Source organism: Aphidius gifuensis, linkage group LG5 (genome assembly GCF_014905175.1).
Source record: "Aphidius gifuensis isolate YNYX2018 linkage group LG5, ASM1490517v1, whole genome shotgun sequence".
Lineage (NCBI taxonomy): Eukaryota > Metazoa > Arthropoda > Insecta > Hymenoptera > Braconidae > Aphidius > Aphidius gifuensis.
Window position 1 is genome coordinate 2,007 of NC_057792.1, and position 20,435 is coordinate 22,441.

Below are 20,435 nucleotides of genomic sequence, written 5' to 3' on the forward strand. Positions count from 1 at the left end.
CAAATTACGCAAATTATCATCAGAATAGATTATTTTATAAACAATTAATTAATTTACTAAAAACAATTCAATTATACAATATTTTCTTGCCACGAGGCCTTGTCCGTAAGGTGCTGCCCCAACGGCAAATCCAAAAAACTAAACCATTCAAAATCCTAAAATTGACATATACATTTTGTTAAATAATTCAACTCCCCATAATTTCCTCATATAAATAAATCAATTCTAAACATTGTTATTTAAAAAGATTTTTAATTAAACTATTCCTTCATTTATTAATTAATTAAATAAAAATTATTAACAAGATTGTTGTCTACCAAGGCCGTTAGGTGGACAGCCGACCCCGTGAAAAACACCAAATAATAACAATAGTACAAGAGATTGTTGTCCACCAAAGCCGTTAGATGGACAGTTGACCCCGTGAAAAACACCAAATAATAACAACAGTACAAGAATCTGTCAAATTTTTTCACAACAAACCAATTCCATGTGTTATGTCTTGAATTTTTTCAAGCAACCACAATTATTAATAAATAAATAAATAAACAATTAATTAATTTGTACATGAAATATATTACAAAATACATACTTTTGTATATACCTACAACATGTTATTATGTATAAATAAATAAAATAAATTTTTATCTACATGTACAGGTATTGTTGTTATTAATAATTAAATCATTTAATTTGTTGTTAAACTAATACCTATAAATTATATTACTTATTTTACAGACAATATTTAAACAATTCAACAAGTAAAAAAAGTATAATTAATAATTTATATGTCTTGTTGTTTATAGAGCCAAGCAGAACCAAGTATCCAGCTGCTTAATAAATTTTATGTGCAGATTATCAATAACAAATGTTTGTCGTTACCAAAAAAATTAATAGCCAAAATATTAAGAAATTATATTATTATATTATAATTATATGTGCTTGTTGGTCCAGCACAGTCTAGTAGTACAGTCCAGCTCATCCTCATCTCTTGCTGCTAATTACTAAATTGACAACTTTATCATGCTTGGAGGTATATCTACTTGTTAAAATATCTTGTTGTTAATTTAAATAATAATATGTATTTATTATATTAGATTTAGCAAGGTAATAAATTACAATAATTAATTGAGCTGGTGACAGAGCACTAAGACAAGCTACATCATAGGTACATTAAATAACAAATAATAACTTGATACATCTATTGATTTTTAATTTTTCTATACATATAATTATTGTTTTTTTTTTTTTTTAGAAAGGATATAATGATAAACAAGAAAGTCAAAAATTTAATGATATAATACAGTATTAGTACTGATAATAATAATAATAATAATAATGATAAAGAGAGTAATTATCAACAAAAGATAGAATATTTTTTTTATAATTTAATATGATGATGTTGGTTTTGAATATTATTCCTTAGATTTAATAGATACTGCTTTTGTATTTACATATAATATGAGTGTTTATAATAATAATAATAATAATAATCTCTCCCCAAAGTATATTTTTTACATATTATAATTAATGAAAATAATAAAGATTTATATTTATTTAATTTATTTGATTTACTATCCAATTAAAAAATAAAAAAAACAATACATGCACCTATCTGGAATAATAAAAATAATATTTTATTGTAATTTGCGTTGACTGTACAATGAATTTGTTCATCTTTGGATAATTGATATTAAAAAAATTAACTAAAATAATAATAATAATAATAATAATAATACTAATAAGTTTCAAGTTCTTGACTCATTGACATGATAATAGCATCACTTGGTGTGGCATAGCTTGCCAAGTCTGTAAAAAATTTCAATTATTTAATCATATACTTATATGATATAGATACGAAAGAAAAAAAAAAAATATACATACTTATCATCATTATCATTTAATTAAATTTTATTAAAATATTTTGTATATAAATTGATTTGTTCATAATGACAATGATAAAATACTAATATGTATAATACAACTTGTGGCAATTTAGTTGATAACATAATAATTACTTACGACTGTGACCCTGTTGAAGGGGATATGATTTCATTTGACGTAAAAGTAATTGTAGCATCCAATAAATACTTAGCCACACAAGTGCACCAATTGAAAATACTTTAAATAATATAATACCACCATAATTTTCCATTAAAAAACCACCAATTAAACTACCTGTTGCAACACCTAAAAAAAACAAAAAAAAAATCAATTATCATTAACATTATCATTAATGATTAATGAATAAAAAAAAAAACCAATACATACCAACTCCTTCAAATATTGCACCAATAAAACCTTGCATTGTAGCACGTATACCAGGTGGTGCAATTTTATCACCATACATAACCATAACTGGCCAAGTTAAACCAGTTGTTGGACCATGAAGAATTTCAATAATTAAATATATCCAAGCATTTTCAATTAAACTGTATGCCATAAATCTGTCATAAAAAATGATGATGATGATGATAATCATATTAATATAATTAAAATATAATTGAAATATATTACCTTATCGCATAAACCAAAAGTATAAGACTCATACAATTCATGTGACCAAGTTTTTTCAATAAAATACCAGAATAAAAATTAAATGGTACTTCACCAATAAAACATTGAATTCCAGTCATTAAACTTAATAATGTAGTTATCCAAGTTAAATCATTTAACATAAGATTTGTAGTATGCCAAAGTAAAAAATTCCAAACAACACCAGTACACATACCAGCACCAATACACCAAAATCCAAATACAATAATACGTGTCTCTTTTATAATTGAACCAAATTCCCATAAAATAGAAGGATCATTTGTAACAGTTGGATCATTTGATTTCTAAAATAATATTAATAAATAATTAAATAAAATAAATAATAAATATAAAATATTGGCAAATTAAATATCAATTTACCTTGTTGAGTCTTGTTGATACAATCATATCCAATATCATTGTAATCAACATGCCATAAAAAATACATGAATAATCTTTGTGATATGAATCATTACTTAGTAAATCAACTAAGAAACCAGAAACAATACCAAATACTCCAAAACCAATTGAACTCCATAATTTTTGATTTCCATAACAATCTCTTTTATTTTCACCTAAGAAGAAAAAAAAAAAAAAACAATACAAAATTATTGGTATATATTGATAAAATTAAAATTGAAATTAAAATTTATACATACCAAGTATATCTAAACAAATTGCATCAGCAATCACAACAACAACTGCCATTCCAATCCAGCTGATTAATGCTGCCCACAAAAATAAATAAAATTGATAATTAATAGCATCATTATTGTTATTATTATTTGATGCAATAAGCATTTGTTTGATAGTTGTTACATTTGTCAAGCTTGCATTGCACATTGTCTCGATAAATGTATTGCATTTGGGAATTTTCCAATTGATTTCATTATTTATTTTTTTAGTTGACATGAAAATATTATCCAATTTAATTGCCAAGCATTTTTTCACCTATAATAATTAATAATTACATATTATTTACCTAAAGTTACAAATAAAATAATGAATTTTAATATTTTACCAGTAAATTTTTAGACATGTTGAATTTTCCAATAAAATTAAACGATGATGTTGATGATGATGATGATGATAAATTTTTAGTTTCATTTACATGTGAACAATACTCATTTTCTTTCCAACCATTACACAATTCATTATTAATTTTTGATGAGCCATCACATGATAACTAGTAAATAATAATAATAATAATATTAAACAGAGAAAAATGAAAAAAAAAAAAATCATGATAAACTTACTTGCAATTGACCAATTTTATTATAATCATCATCATGATCATCATGTGTTGTTGTTTCTTTTAAATATTCACCATTTGGTGGACATACTTTGATAAACAATTCATAATCATTGCAACTGAGTGTTGTATTGACATTTGGTATTATTGGTATTTCAGGTATAAAATAAAATGACAAAAATGCAACAGACAAAATTGCTTGAAAAACAATAAATAGTATTTTATGTAGTTTAAAACGATCAGCCAATATACCAAATAATGGCTTGGCAACAAGACCCGATATTGGTAATATAAAATATATTCCTCCAACAAGTATACCAGAAAATCCCAATTGTTTTGCAATCAATGGAAGAAATACAACAAGTGGTCCAGTACCTTTTTTTTTTGCAAAGTAAATAAAACATGTAAATATATATAAAATTAAATTATTTTAATATAGGTATATAGCTACAACTAACCTGCTGAATATAAAAAATAATGTGCTTTAATAGGCACCAAGTCCTTGTCAATATTATTATTGCACAGCATATCACAATTATTAACAATATACCTCTATGTATAAATAATTTTGTTTCTCTCTCTCTCTGAGTGTGTGTAATCTGTCAAGTAAAAATAGGTTGATTGTTACATTATTATAGGTAATTTATAATTATTTAATATTGAAAAAATAAAAAGAGGTTAGTATACCACGTGTTGATTTTATTTTTTTATTTCATTAAATATAATAATAATAATATAAACAATTGTTATTGCTTCAAAATTAACAGACATACTTACGTCTTTTTTTTTTTTTTTTTATTTATTACAAAATAAAATATTGATGATACAATTTAGCCAGTAATCAATATAAATTTTAGTGACTGACCGGTTACTCACATGACCACAAGTGACCACACATCACATATTTTAATTAAATATTATAATAATATTAATAATCATCATATTTAGATATATTAAACACGAAAAACCAGACACCACACACGACACATGTCAATGCATGCCAACCAATTTGTTATTTTTTTTTTATCAACAACACACACACACACACACACATGGAAAAAAATGACAGTTTTCATTTCGGTATTTAAATTTAGTTATGCCTAAGTACGATTGATTGTTAAATATTATATTATCAAGTAATTGTTTGTTGAAGATAATTAATAATAATTATATAGGTAAATCAGGTTATTTTAACATACATATATGTTATGGACGAAGAAACATTAAACAGGTAATACATATTATTATTATTATTATTTATTATAGGTACAACACATAAATAGGACAATTTTATTAATTGAAATTTAAAAAAAAAAAAAAAGACTTGCAGTTGAAGCCCTCATTGAAGAAGCAAAAAATGGTTCAAGAAGAGCTGAAACAATGGGTCCAAGTGGCTGGGTAAAACCCAAGGAAACTGTCAATAAAAGATTTTTGTCATCAACATTGCGTAATGTTATTTTGTCAAATAAATATCGACACAAAGATAATAAAAAAACAAATAAATAGGTATTGAAAAAATAAACAAATTTATTTTTCAAAATATTAATTTTTAATATAATAATAATAATAATATACATGTACTTGTGTAAATATATTTTCTTTTTCCAAAGTTACTATCTAATAATAATAATAATATTTTGCATTGATGAGTTGCACAAACTTGACAATATTAAATTATATAATAATAATAATAATAATTAAAAACAAATAAATCATCATTTATAAAAATTTTTAAGAAATATAATTTTTTCTAGATATACCTATAATAAAATAATAATAATAATAATAATAATTGTGCCATATTTTGTGTGTAAAATCAACAAAAAAAAAAAAAAAATTATTTAAAATTACGTAGTTGTATTATTATTATTTTTTTTATTTTTCATAATTTTTTGATATGAAATCATGAGATTTTTTATGTCATCTAGAGCTTTTTCAATTTGTAATGAAAATTTATGTGAATCAGTTGCTGGTGATTTTTTTTTACTTGATATATGAAAAAATAAAAGATTTTCACCAGCAATAATATATGATACACCATATCCATCATCAGCAACTGGTCCAAAACCACCACCAGCAGATATACAATTTGGATATTTTTTAAGATCCAATTTTGATGTTTGTCCATGTGGTGTTTGTGATGTTGATAAACGCCATGGTTCACTTAAAACTTGTTTTAAAAATGGTGAATCAACTTCAAGATATTTTGATACAACATATAAACAAAATAAATGTCTATCAATTCCTTTACCACACATGGCATCTTGATAGCCACGTTGATGTTTATCAACAGCAGCTTTCATTAAATTATATTTATCTTCAATGCTCAATGATGAATCTTGCATTGATTTAACCCATGCTGTTGATTCAATTGTACATGGTCTAACTGTTTCAGTTCTACCTTCTCTATAAAGTCGTGTCATTGATGCTTCATATGTTAAACTAAATTTTCCAGCATCACGATAATATGCCAATTGCAATGCCATTTGTATATATGCATCTGGTGACATTGAACAAGTTTTCATAAATCCTTTTCCATATTTATCATGTACATATATACGTAAATCAACATCATTAACCAATTCATTAGCCAGCTATATTATTAAATTACAATTAAATTAAATTATTAATTTTTCCATTTAAATTTACCATAAATAAATAAATAAATAAATAAATAAAAATTATTACCATTGCTGAATCTTGAATTGTTTCAATACATTTTTTTGATAAATCCCATTGAAGACGTGTAGGAGTTAGTGTAATTTCCATATTACCTAATGTATGACCATTTTCCTTGTATCTTTTTCATTAAAAAAAATATACATATAGGTATATATATGAAATAATTACATGTATTATATTATGTTATACAATAAAATGACTAATATGAATGAATTATTAAAAAGCAAGAAAAGTCAAAATAAAATAATAGAGATATGTATTGAGAAAAGAAATTATTAATTTACCCATCCACAACATCAGTACCAATAAGGAATTCCCACAAGGCTCCCATCACAGGCGCATCAGCCCTATTAATTATTATCAAGTATTATTATTATAATTATATAAAATAGAAATATGAAAAACAATGATAATGACGATGATGATGATGATATTATTACTATTATTATTAACAGTTGTTATCATTTTTTTTTTTTTTTTTTTGTTCATTTCAATTAATTCTTACACATTGTTGGCTAAATCTTGAGAAAATATATATTCCCATAAATGTGACATCACAGCTGCATCTGCCCTGCTCATTTTATTTTATTTTATTTTATTTTATTTTATTTAATAATTTTCGAGTATTCATGTTTCACATATTATGATAAACAATAATAATATAAAATACTTGCCATGAATGTTCAGCATTAAATCCAATTCGTCCATTTGTACCAATACATAAATTAAATGATTTATCAAACCATCTGTCATATCCTTTTCCATGCAATAAATTTCTACCATACTGATCAAGTTTTTCTGGACATGCCTAAAAAACAATAACATTTAAAATTTTAATATAAAAATAAAAAAACATCAACCTTTAAAAAATAAATATAATTAATTAAAATAAATGTATATTTACTGCATCATATTCATATGGATAATCATCAAGTACAACAACAAATGCTGATTTTTCAATAGCATCAAGACTTTGTTTATTAATACCTTTTGAAAAATAACAAGTTCTTGCATTTGCCCATACTGTACGATTATTTGCTGTTAATGCTGCCAATTTTTCTTCACCATCAGCTGGTATTGATGATGATGATGATGAATTATTTTCAAGTATATACATTATTTGATGTTCAATTTCACATGGTGTTAATATTCTATTTTTCATATAAACAAGTACTTTATAATAACAACCCTTGTGATAAACAATAATATGTTTTGAATCATTCCAATGTACTAATTTATCTGTTTCAATACCAGGTATTCTTGTTGTATTAAATAATCGTTCATATTGCCATGAACAAAGTGGTACAATACCTTGTAACATAATTGGTTCAAGTTCTTGTCTTTCAATTAATTTACGATATTGTAAACAACTATGTATTATATTTGCAGCACGTGCTGATTGTATATTTGTTGGATGCATTAATATTGCATCAATACCATAAAAATTTGAATTAACCATTATTGGTGATCTACCACGTAAATAAACATATTCTTCCCACCAATCAGATACATAATTTGTTGACCACCATGATTTTAATATTAAATAACGTTGTAATTTAATACCAATACCATTTTTAAATTCATTTGCTAAATTTTCCATTCTTTTAAAATTATCATCATCAAGTAGAGGTCTAACACTTGTTAAATAACGTCTCATTGTATCATCAACACTTGGTAATGGTAAACGTGGTAATGAACCTTGATAACTGTACAACATTGGTTTATTCCAACCTGATAATAATTTAACTAAACATAGCCAAATTTTTGTTTTCAAAGATGCTGAACTACCCTTTGTTCTTGATTCATAAATCCAACCTTTATACATAAATAAACCTTTTAAACAATAACGTAATAAATATATTGTCATGAGCCATAATAATATACTGACAATAACTGAGCCAGCAAAATGTGCTGGTATTGATGATCTAAATTAAACAAACAAACAATTTATTATGTTATGTATCTATTTATTTATCTATCTATCAATAATAATAATAATAATAATAATAATTTTACCCAGATAAATATGGCTCGACCTTGCCGACTAGGTCATACGGAACTTTGAAACCAGCAAAATGTATTGCACTAACAATGCCAATTGTTAGCCAAAGACTATTTAATGATGCTGGATAAACTCCAGTTTGTAAATTATTCTGTTGATAATAAATATTATTAATACCTATATGTTTTTTTTTATTTTATTAAAAATTAAAAATAAATGACTTGCATGAAATCTAAAAAATCTTTTTTTCCATGATCTCAGTCCAGATTGCCAAACAAGATGTAACACTTCTCTATCAAAATTAACATCCCAGCCTTCGTGAGTTATTGAAAAACTAAATGCAACAGCAGAATGAGCCTCTGCCATTGTTTTTTTCTATATTTAATAAATAATTAAATTTTATTATTCTGAAAAACAAAAAAAAAAAAACACACACATTATTGAAAGTAAATAAATTCAAGTTAACGGTTAATATATAATATCTCAAGTCTTAACAAGACTTGTTGCTGGTGAAAGCCAAATATACCTATATAGGACAATATAATATGTACATACAAGTATAAACAAATAATAAAATTAATATTAAAATTCTTCAAGTATAGGTATATTAAAGTTGAAAGGAAAAAAAAATGATTAAAAAAAAAAACGAGTATTAATAAAATACCTATAGCCAGCACATATAAAAAAAAGGACAATGCGTTGAATCTTGTGTTAGCGTCATGAACAGATATAAATACTGGACTTTGGACCCAAGCAAAATATGCACAACTACCATTTATTTGTAGTACAAATTTGCAATTGAAATGTTACAATTACGTGATTGCTTAATTACCTGATGATGATGTTGATTATTTTTTTTATTTTATTTTACAATTAATTATCAGTTTTTTTCTTTTTTTTTTGATTAAACACTCAAAATTGAAACACACTTTTTTATTTATTTTTTATCCAACAAACAAAATAAAAATATTTATTTATAGGTATTTTTAAAAAAAAATTATAAATAAAATAATTTATAAATTTATAATTTTCATTGAAAAATACAATATAAAAAAGTAAATCAAGAGTATACGATTTAACGTAACAACAACTACTACTGTCTACTAAATTGTAATTTGAAATTTGTAAATAGACAACATATTTTGCAATATTTTGAACTTGTGTCGACGACGACGACGACGACGATGATGATGATGATAGAGCTCAATGTACACAGTACTACACACTGCTACACACACATACACATGTATGCATACTAAATTACATTGCAATAATGTAGGATATATGTATATGCATTGATATTATATTATATTATATGTTAAGGTTAACCCATTTACTTGCATTTACTTTCAAGTAAAAAACATTTACAACAAGACGTGCAAAGTTTATTGTATCTTCGATTTATTTCGTGTAGTCTCGGTATTGCTCGTTAAATAATTTAAAAATGGCTTCAATATAAATATACAGAGACTTGAGTTTAATTATTTGTTTATTTATTATTATCTATCACAACTGAGAGAATATTATAAAATCAAAGTTGCTTACAAGCTTTTATTTTATTACAACTTTTTTTTTTTTTTTTTTTATATGTATTATTAATAATAATAATATATAAATATTAGAAAAAATATTTTTTTATTTAATTTTATACACATGGCATTTTTCTTTTTACAGTTATATAATAATGATAATAATATTTCATATAAAAAATATAAAGAAATTTTGAAAATTACATTTTTCAAAGAGAAAAAAAAAATGGCAAGATAATCAAAGCAAATCTTGTTATTAAATTTAGAAATGCATATTTTTTTTTGTTGTCATTAAACATGTATTATCAATTGTCATATTGACCAAGATAAGCATTACAAGCTGGACAAAAATGTTTCTTGACCAAACATGTGTCGATGCAATAAGGGCAAATGGCACAAGGCATGCAACTGAAATCATCAATTGTTGATTGAATTACAAATAATTAAAATAATATATATTATCTTAAACATCTTACCCCAAAACACAGCATAAAAGTGCAAACAAGTGAGTTTTACTATTTGATTCATTTTCAACTCTTGTTGATACATCAGCACGACAATGAGGACAAGTCATTCTTTGTGATTCTGGACCAAAAGCTGCTTGATGAACAATAATAACACCTAAAAAAAAATTATTATTATTATTATTAATATTATAAAAACCAAAAGAAAGAAATGTATATAGTTAATAATTAAGTATATTAACCACTTGATCCAACAGCAGCTGAATATGATGGTGGTGGTGGTTGTTGTTGTTGTGCATTGAAACCAATTGGAGGTGGTGATGCCTCATATGCATAATGTTGTTGCTTATTCATTTTTTGTATACAATTTGTCGTTGTTGTTATTACTTCCAATAATTACTGAAAAAACAAAAAAATAAAAATAAATAATCATATCAGCTTGTCAATATGTAGCATATATTTGTGACTCATACACATATTTATAAATGAAATGATTATTGTATTGTATCAAGCAATATTGTCGACATGTCCTTGTGTCTGTTATCTTTAAAAAAAAAAAAAGAAGAAAATTGATTCATGTGTAGATAACTTGAAATAATATTAAATTCAATTTGATGTCGTCATTTTTTAAATAAATAAATATATGTATAGGTATATATAGGTAAAATCAAACAAAGTTTTTTTTTTTTAATTGATTCAATTATGAAATTAAATATGAAAATTAATTTAAAAAAAAAAAACAAATAAATAAATCAATGCAATAATTAAGGCAACAAAGGTACTAACCTATGTACATATGTATTGTATTTCTACCAATTTCTATGTATATTATGTGTGAAAAAAATTCAACTTGATTAATACATAATATTGAAATTAACATACGTACCTTGTAATTATAATAATAATAATAATCTCTATCTACTTGAGGCTATTGCCAATATGATAACTGCCAATAACTTGATGTTTTTATTTATCGCGTGTTTCGTCGTATAATATCCAGTATACAAATTACAATTTACAATCAGCAATATTTTTTTTTTTTTCAAAAGCTGTTGTTACACACACACACACACACACATGGTGCAGTGGCGAATACATAATAAAAATGAAATATGGCGCTGATGGTTTTTTTTTTTTTTATTCTATCTTCTTTCTTTCTTTCTTAATAATTTACATGTGTTTTTTTTTCTCTTTTTCTCTCTTTAATATAGTAAGTGAATCTATTCAAGAGAGAAAGAGAGAGAGAGAGAGAGAGAAAAAAAAAAATAAAATGTATAGTCACTTGCCGCTACAATTTAAATATCATCATTGAATTCATATTAATATGATAGTAAAAAAAAAAGGAAATGAAAAAAGTTATGAATAATCTTTGTTATTTTTTTTATTTATTAATATATATAGCGATATAATAATATATATTTGTTTCACTGGTGTTATGATATAACGAGTGTGGTAAAATATGGTTTTTCTTTTTTTTTTTTTTTTTTTTTGTTGTTTTTGTTTTTTTACAATAAAATACTTTTTTTTTATTTTTCTTTCTTTAATTTTTAAACATTGGCTTGTTAATAATAATAATAATAATAATAATAGTAAGAAATAATGGTTAATAAATTGATTTACATTAAAAATCAAAAGATACTAAAATTGATAATAAAAATTGTTGTATTGTGTTATTTGATATGATATATAATATAAAAATATTACATATATACTTGTGATACATAGCAATAAAAAGCTATGTAAAGGCACCGTCAATGAATTTGATTAAACAAATACAATAAATAACAAAGATCGTAGCAAAAAATTTTTTTTACCATTTGAAATATTAAAAGCAACAAGTGTTATTCTAGTATTTACACAAATTTTTTTTTTTCTTTTTCTTCATTATAATATTATCACTATTATTATTTTTATTATTATTGTCATTTTTTATATTAAAATTTTTTTGTTTTGTCATGTTATATATAGTAGATTATTATATAAAAAATACATTTGTCTTCCATCTCAATTGTATTTATATATGTATTGTCCTAAGAGAGAGAGAGAGGTTTCGTTTTTTGTTTTATATTATTTTAAAAAAGAAAATAATAATAATAATAATAGTAATAATAAACAACAAAAACAATATTATAAAATAATTAAACTTCATCGGAAGCAAAAAATTCTTTGTCAGTTGTTGTTGTTGTTGTTGTTGTTTCAACTTTGTCATTATTTTTAACTTTTTCTTCTTCTTCTTTCATTTGTAATGCAACAGCTGATTCAAGAACACGAATTCTTCCCTCGTGTTTAACAATAACAGCTTTAAGTTTTCTTATTTCTTCAGCAAATTCTTTAATAATATCCTCCTAATAAAAATAAATAAATAAATAAATAAATATGATAATTAAATAGAAAAAAAATTAAAAATTTACCGATATTGTAGAATTTTGTAATGATAATGATGATGATGAAGAATTTTGTGCGGCATTTGCTCCAACTTTGGCACCTTTACCAAGTACATTGGCTTTTTTAATAACTTTAAGTTGATTATTTTTGGAGGTAGTTGGTTGATAACCATCTCTTAATGATATTAATAATGGTTCAGCATCAGTACCATTTATCCATTCTTCAGCAGATATTGCAGCAGTATCACCAGGTGTATCTGGATATAAATCTTCTTGAAATAATTCAGATTTACGTGGTACAGTCATTGATACAACTTGACAAAAACCAGAATTATTTAAACGATAAAATCTACTGATTTCACAGCTATTAACATCACAACCACGTTTTGGCATAATACCTATGCCTCTTTGTGGATCTGGTGTTTGAAATGTATTAATATAATGTACAAATGGTGGTTCTGGTGTTATTTCAAAATAACGTATAACTGAATCACCTTTACCACATAAATAAACAAGACTTGTATCAGGATCATATAATGGAAACATAACACCATTACTTGTATCAAGTTCAACCATGACAATTGGCTCACCCAACATATCTGGTGCACGTAATGAATATTGACGTTCAGACATTTTACTAAAACCCGTTGTAAATATTAAACCACCACGTAAATATATTGCTCTTGTTGCTTTAGTTCCTTCATGTGCAATATCTTCTTCAAGTATTTTACCACAACGTGGATCAATAATACGTATTTTTTTATCTTTACATGTTGTTACAAGACGTGAACCATCCCAATTCCAACATGCTGAATATACAATATCTGGATGACAATTCATTTTAACAAGTGGCTCACCAGTACCAACATTCCATATTATAACTAAATTATCAGAACCAGCAGTTAATAATACATTTAATGCTGTTGGATGCCATAACACAAGACCAACACGACGTTGATGTAATTGTAAATCAACAACAGGCTCAGTTAATGTTCTTGATATTCCACTATCTGGTATTTGCCATACTTTAACAACACAATCCTCTGAACCAGATGCAATAACATTATCATTATGTGGACACCATGCAATATCTAATACTGGTCCTTTATGTCCACCAACAAGTGGATGATCAGGTGATATTCTTCCAACCTATAGATATAATAAAAATTTAAATATCAATAATAATGAATGAAAATGAAAATGAAAATTAATTAATTAATTAAATAATCATTACCTTGTTGTGAGGTAAAACAATAAAAGCACCACCACCAGCAGATTCAACAATAATTGCCAAAAACTTTGGATTAACAGCACAAAATGTAGAGTCCCAAGATGATTTTGAAACTCTAATATTATCATAGCATTGTTCACGTTTTAATGCAGTACCATAAACGTGACGAAATTTACTGCTACGTACAACACGAAACGACATGCTTGCACCTGTAATTAATTAATTAATTAATCAATCAAATAAAGCTTGTTGTTTTGTAACCTGAAAATTTATAAACAATGTTATTTTGTTGTTAAATCATCACCATCATCACCAATAATAAAAACAACAACAACAATAATATACCTATACATGATAGCTAGGTAAGTGAATGATAAAACACGCACAAGTACAACATGACCGATTATAATTTATAGGTAATTTATAAATTATAAATTATACTTGTAAGTATGTAAAATTTAATAAAATAATTTTTGATAATAAATAATAATTGTTACGTGGCCACTTGCGGCGTGGGCGTCGCGTGGATGATGATGATGATGATGATGATGGTGATCATCCCCTCGTTTTTATATATATATTTTGTGTATTTTATAAATAGCCAAGTAAAATTGTCTCTTATTGCCCCTTATGTTATGCCCCACGCGATCGCAATTGGTGTTATGTTATATATACCTATATATATATATGATAAGATATGATACATACAGCATCAATAACAAATTATTATTGTGGAGTAAAATTTAACAACTAATCATGAAAATTATAATAATTAATTATACACACTCACCACTTTAAACATATAATATTTAAAAAAAAAACACACACAACAACACAACAAAAACAACAACAATAACAACAACAACAACAACAATTCAACTATATGTAATAAAATATTAATTTATAGACAACTATTTGTCTATCAATTTATCTATCTACCTATATGTACTTGTGCATAAAATTATATTCTATAAGTACATAAAGATAGCAAGTATTAGTAATGCACGCTGACTAAAATTTCAGCAGCATACCATACATATAGCAGATGAGTAATGTAAAAAACAGGGAAAAAAAATGAAAAAAAAAATAATTTACTGATTTTCTCGCACACTAACGCACAAGCACACACACACACACACGCATATATATTTACAGATAGAAAAGAGAGAGAGAAATAAAAAACAGGTACATGCGGCTTATTGTTTTAAATTTTTATATTTTTTTATGTTAATAAATAGTTTAGTTGTCACAATAATTAAATTATTATTCCATAGATAAGATATTCCATGCGGTATTATATATTATAAAAAAAAAAAAAAACAAAAATATTTCACACGGTTCCACACTCAGTGAATCATATGACAAAAAAAAAAAAAAAATTATATTTATAAAAATAAAAAAAGAAAGCGTGTAGTATATGTCTGCATGTTAAGACTTTTGAATTATTTTTATTTTGCCGTGAATAAAATTATATGAATTAGGTAAAATTAAAAAATAGATGGATGCATCATCTTACCTAATGTCAGTTATTATATTATGATCCTCAATGTAAAAATTGATAATTTTTTGTTATATCCAAATTAACTCACAAATACCTAATTATTATACTATACATAGGTATATAATAATGTCAGAAAAATCATTTGATAATATAATATTAATATTAATATAGTTAGTCTTGTGATGATTGATTTATTTATTTATTCATCTAATTATATTGATGCTTGTATAATTATTATTAGAAAACTATGAAAATTCAAATAAATAAATAAATTAGTTAATAAATAATAAATATAAATAAATAAATAAATAAAATGAAAATATAATATATATTATTATTGAGATTGACGAACAATTTTTCGTGTTTCGTTCATCTCGTATTTTTGGCAACTAACAAACTTGTAACACGAACAAGAAAAAGACAAAAAATAAATAGAAAAAAATAAAAAGAAGAAGAAGAAGAAAGTCACAAGCGTGCACACACGCACAACACAGTCGTTCCGATTTATTTAATTTAATTTTAAACGCAACGCATCCAAGCCGCGACTTACAAAGCTCGACCTGGTAGCATCAGTATGACTGAAATTTAATTTTTTAGGGAGCATGTTTTTGATGATGATGTTTAATCATCATGTTGCTGTTGATGATGTTGATGATTTTTAACAATTTTTAAGATGATGATGCAGTTAAATTGACCGCATTGGGGCGCCAGTATCGTTATTAAAAACCGGAAGCCTTATTGAAGGTCCTTATTTGGCAATGCATACCCCTTTTATAATGTACATCTTTTAAATTTTATATATATATGTATATTTATTTCTGTATATCATATATTAAATTATTGTCATTGATTAAACTCCAAATTTATAATATATCATCATAAAATTTTCCTCAATAACAATAAGATTATAACAAATCATCATCATCATCAATATTATATTATGTATATATAGGTATAGGCATATATATATATAAAAATTGAATTATAGATTTTCCAATATGATACCCTTTTTGATTTAAACTCTTGCATTCTTGCATTGACAACAATATGATGCCCTAATATTTTCAAAGGTTGACCGTAAATTTTCTGAAAAAAAATTGTCGATTTGTATTAGGATAACAGAATGGCCAAAGAGGTATTTATTATTTTTTTTTTTCAAATCCAAGTTTTGATGCGCACGCATGTTATGCCGCCATGACACTAAGTTTTTTTTCTCTTTTTAAACGATACAGTTTACAGCGTATAGATGTCTCTGTATAGCTCTTTCACAAAAAAAAAAAAAAAACAGAGAAAGAGCAGGAGAGAGAGACTGAGAAACTCTTTTAAATATCATAATAACATTGAACTCAATTAAAAATTGACATATACCTATGACATCATCATCAGACTGTCAAAATAAATATATATATAAATAATAAAATATTAGTTTTAATTAATTTAAATAAAGTGTATTGTTTATGACATGATGATATTATCGAGATGGATTTTTTCAAATTAATTGAACGTTTTGTTAAATAAATAAATATTGAAAAAGTGTGGAGGTTATATTGTTGTCTCGAATAATCACGAGGTAATAATAATAATAATAATAATAATATATTTTGCATTATTTATTTTTATTTTTTTAAATTTTTTTCATGCGACAATAGTCTGAGAAAAGAATAATAAAAAATATAACAAAATAACAAGTTGATATTATTTTTATTCCAATCAACAATAAATTTATTGTTGATATTGTCAAAGAAAAAAATCATGTGACTCGAGTCATTTGATATTGACGAGTATTATTTTTTATGTTGATATTAATTAAATGTATGTACCTAAATTGTTGAATAGTTTATAAACACTAAAAAATATAATTGTTTTTTTTTTTTTTTTTTTCAAAGATATAAAGATGAAATTTGCCGAGCATTTGTCTGCTCATATAACACCAGAATGGCGAAAGCAGTATATAAGCTACGAGGTAATAATTTACTTGATATTATTAATTTATAATTTATAATTTATTAATTTTTTGTTTAATTATTCAAGGAAATGAAAGCAATGCTATATGCTGCTGTTGAAGAAGCACCATCAGCTGAAAGTGTTGAATCAGAAGTAATATCAAGACATTTTGCTTCATTTGATGAAATATTTTTTACATTTTGTGATCGTGAATTGAAAAAAATAAATACATTTTATTCAGAAAAATTAGCAGAAGCAACACGTAAATATGCAGCATTACAAAATGAATTAAAAACAGCATTAGATGAACAAACTCGTGGTGGTGGTGGTGGTGGTGATGGTGGTAAAAATAATAATAATAATAATAGTAATAAAACAACGATAAAACCACAATTTTCAACGAGAAAATTACGTGAATTAAAATTGGGTTTTTCCGAGTATTATTTATCATTAATATTATTACAAAATTATCAAAATTTAAATTACACTGGTTTTCGTAAAATATTAAAAAAACATGATAAATTATTGGCTGTTGATAGTGGCTCAAAATGGCGTATTGAATGTGTTGAAACATCACATTTTTGTACATCAAAAGATATTGATAGATTAATACAAGAAACTGAGGCATCAGTTACATCAGGTCTTGAGGGTGGTGATAGACAACGTGCTATGAAACGTTTACGTGTACCACCACTTGGTGAACATCAAAGTCCATGGACAACATTTAAAGTTGGTTTATTTTCTGGTAGTTTTATTATATTATTTGTTGCTGTTGTATTATCAGCAATATTTCATAATTCAACAAATTCTAATAATAATAATAATGATGGCAATAATAATTTAATAATTGCATTTCGTCTTTATCGTGGACCATTATTAATTGTACAATTTTTATTTTTAATGGGTATTAATGTTTATGGTTGGCGTTCATCTGGTGTTAATCATGTATTAATATTTGAATTAGATCCACGTAATCATTTATCTGAACAACATTTAATGGAACTTGCTGCAGTATTGGGTGTTGTATGGACATTGAGTTTATTAAGTTTTTTATATTCATCATCATTAAGTATACCACCATTTGTAAATCCACTAGTACTTGTATGTATAATGCTTGGTTTTTTATTAAATCCATTAAAAATATTTCGTCATGAAGCTAGATTTTGGCTATTACGTATATCATGGAGAATGATTATAGCACCATTTGCATATGTTAATTTTGCTGATTTTTGGCTTGCTGATCAATTAAATTCACTTGTAACACCATTATTAGATTTTCATTATTTAATATGTTTTTATACAACAACAATAATGGACAACAACAATAACAACAACAACAATTGGTCAACAATAAATAATACAAAACAATGTATGGAAGATTCAATATATATACGTCCAATTGTTAATTGTTTACCAGCATGGTTTCGTTTTGCTCAATGTATTAGACGTTATCGTGATTCAAAAGAAGCATTTCCACATCTTGTTAATGCTGGTAAATATTCAACAACATTTATTGTTGTTGCAACAACAACATTACGTCAAATACATAAAAATGATTATCAAAATCATTGGGAAAGTCCATGGTTATGGCTTTGGATTGGTTCATGTTGTTTAAATTCAATATACTCATATACATGGGATATTAAAATGGATTGGGGTTTATTAGACAGTAATGCAAGTGAAAATAAATTTTTACGTGATGAAGTTGTTTATTCATCAGCTGGTTTTTATTATTTTGCAATTATTGAAGATTTTATATTGAGATTTATATGGATAATAAGTTATATATGTGTTGAAAATGGTGTACCACAAGAAATAATGACATCAATTGTTGCTCTACTTGAAGTATTTAGGTATTTATAAAAAAAAAAAAAAAAAACATTTACCTATATCAAATTATTATTGTCAATCTAAATAACAATTTTTATTTTAGACGTTTTGTTTGGAATTTTTTTCGTTTGGAAAATGAACATTTAAATAATTGTGGTAAATTTCGTGCTGTTCGTGATATATCAATAGCACCAATTGAAAGTTCTGATCAAACACAAATTCTTCGTATGATGGATGATGAAAATGGTGTTGTCAACAGAGGTAAACGTAAAGGTGCTGGAAATAAACAAAAAAATATTAAAGAAGATAAACGTGCACTTATTAATAAAGAAGAAACTATTGATATTGATGTATCCAATGTCAGTTGATGAAAATGTTTATATACATATATGTACCACATAGTAAAATGTTGTTATTATTATCATTATTATTATTACTCATAAATATATTATATATTTTATTTCAATTTAAATTATTTAAATGAAAATTGTTGTGTTTTTTTTTTTGCTTTTACTTCTTTGTATTATACAATAAAATAAAAATTAATATATTGATATTTTTATACAATTATTAAAACTTCCGGATATGAATTTCAACAACATCCAAGGACATAATCTAAACAATACGATAAGTACATCATAAACACATGGCTTCTTCCGTTTTTTAATTTTTTTATTTATATATTTTAATATTTAATATCAAGTTTAAGAAAAACATATTGCTTATTTTAAAATTATAATTATTATAAAATCATTCGTAATAAAACAATAAAAATAATTTTATGTTTTCGTTAATTTGTGTGTTTTGACAATAATTTACAATTCAAAAACCTTGAGGCATATAAATTAAATTAAATATCATACAGTGTAATTATATATATATATATAATTATTTATTTATATTTTGATGAATGGTCTACGTAAAATATAATAATCGTTTAATCGTTGGCAATCTCAATATCATAATTTTATTATTTTCAACAATTCAACAATGGTAGAAAGGGAGGGAAACGTGTAATTAATTTTCTTGATTTAAAAATTGAATTAGAGATTGGTCTTGGCCAAATCAAGGTCATCACATACGC

The 20,435-nt window shown here is 24.8% G+C and overlaps 4 protein-coding genes and 1 long non-coding RNA gene across 15 annotated transcripts; 2 read left to right on the forward strand and 3 right to left on the reverse strand.

Moving 5' to 3' along the window:
• Positions 1-342: 342 nt before the first annotated feature.
• Positions 343-1,291, forward strand: LOC122856574. Its single transcript, XR_006374149.1, has 4 exons — positions 343-657; positions 804-1,030; positions 1,095-1,165; positions 1,253-1,291. It is a non-coding gene; the product is annotated as an uncharacterized LOC122856574 (long non-coding RNA).
• Positions 1,245-4,426, reverse strand: LOC122856573 (major facilitator superfamily domain-containing protein 6-like). The gene is made up of 9 exons (XM_044158260.1): positions 4,243-4,426; positions 3,789-4,159; positions 3,554-3,718; positions 3,192-3,483; positions 2,914-3,107; positions 2,515-2,837; positions 2,269-2,444; positions 2,020-2,187; positions 1,245-1,806 (listed from the first exon to the last, which is right to left on the reverse strand). The coding sequence occupies exons 1-9, from the start codon at positions 4,310-4,312 to the stop codon at positions 1,736-1,738; spliced, it is 1,830 nt and encodes a 609-aa protein (XP_044014195.1). The 5' UTR covers positions 4,313-4,426; the 3' UTR covers positions 1,245-1,735.
• Positions 4,427-5,287: 861 nt separating this feature from the next.
• Positions 5,288-9,718, reverse strand: LOC122856572 (carnitine O-palmitoyltransferase 1, liver isoform). Of its 5 annotated transcripts, none has more exons than XM_044158254.1 (9): positions 9,301-9,685; positions 8,694-8,875; positions 8,483-8,619; positions 7,371-8,391; positions 7,141-7,274; positions 6,972-7,037; positions 6,751-6,813; positions 6,473-6,584; positions 5,294-6,378 (listed from the first exon to the last, which is right to left on the reverse strand). In XM_044158254.1, exons 2-9 carry the CDS (start codon positions 8,832-8,834, stop codon positions 5,632-5,634), a joined length of 2,421 nt encoding a protein of 806 aa, XP_044014189.1. In that variant the 5' UTR covers positions 8,835-8,875; positions 9,301-9,685; the 3' UTR covers positions 5,294-5,631. The 5 variants fall into 5 exon arrangements, with proteins under 5 accessions (XP_044014192.1, XP_044014189.1, XP_044014190.1 ...); XM_044158255.1 differs by lacking the exon at positions 9,301-9,685 and adding an exon at positions 9,133-9,249; XM_044158257.1 differs by lacking the exon at positions 6,972-7,037 and having other exon boundaries at positions 5,288-6,378; positions 9,301-9,718.
• Positions 9,719-11,824: 2,106 nt separating this feature from the next.
• Positions 11,825-16,226, reverse strand: LOC122856575 (coronin-1C-A). 6 transcript variants are annotated; one of them, XM_044158266.1, is made up of 5 exons: positions 15,930-16,157; positions 15,593-15,822; positions 14,080-14,285; positions 12,873-13,994; positions 11,825-12,806 (listed from the first exon to the last, which is right to left on the reverse strand). In XM_044158266.1, the coding sequence occupies exons 3-5, from the start codon at positions 14,275-14,277 to the stop codon at positions 12,600-12,602; spliced, it is 1,527 nt and encodes a 508-aa protein (XP_044014201.1). In that variant the 5' UTR covers positions 14,278-14,285; positions 15,593-15,822; positions 15,930-16,157; the 3' UTR covers positions 11,825-12,599. The 6 variants fall into 6 exon arrangements, with proteins under 6 accessions (XP_044014201.1, XP_044014198.1, XP_044014200.1 ...); XM_044158265.1 differs by having other exon boundaries at positions 11,826-12,806; positions 15,972-16,146; XM_044158264.1 differs by having other exon boundaries at positions 12,155-12,806; positions 15,593-15,683; positions 15,972-16,155.
• Positions 16,227-16,894: 668 nt separating this feature from the next.
• LOC122856576 (xenotropic and polytropic retrovirus receptor 1 homolog) lies at positions 16,895-19,729 on the forward strand. 2 transcript variants are annotated; one of them, XM_044158269.1, is made up of 4 exons: positions 16,895-17,147; positions 17,464-17,540; positions 17,609-19,374; positions 19,455-19,729. In XM_044158269.1, the coding sequence occupies exons 2-4, from the start codon at positions 17,472-17,474 to the stop codon at positions 19,717-19,719; spliced, it is 2,100 nt and encodes a 699-aa protein (XP_044014204.1). In that variant the 5' UTR covers positions 16,895-17,147; positions 17,464-17,471; the 3' UTR covers positions 19,720-19,729. The 2 variants fall into 2 exon arrangements, with proteins under 2 accessions (XP_044014204.1, XP_044014202.1); XM_044158267.1 differs by lacking the exon at positions 16,895-17,147 and adding an exon at positions 17,286-17,389.
• Positions 19,730-20,435: the final 706 nt, after the last annotated feature.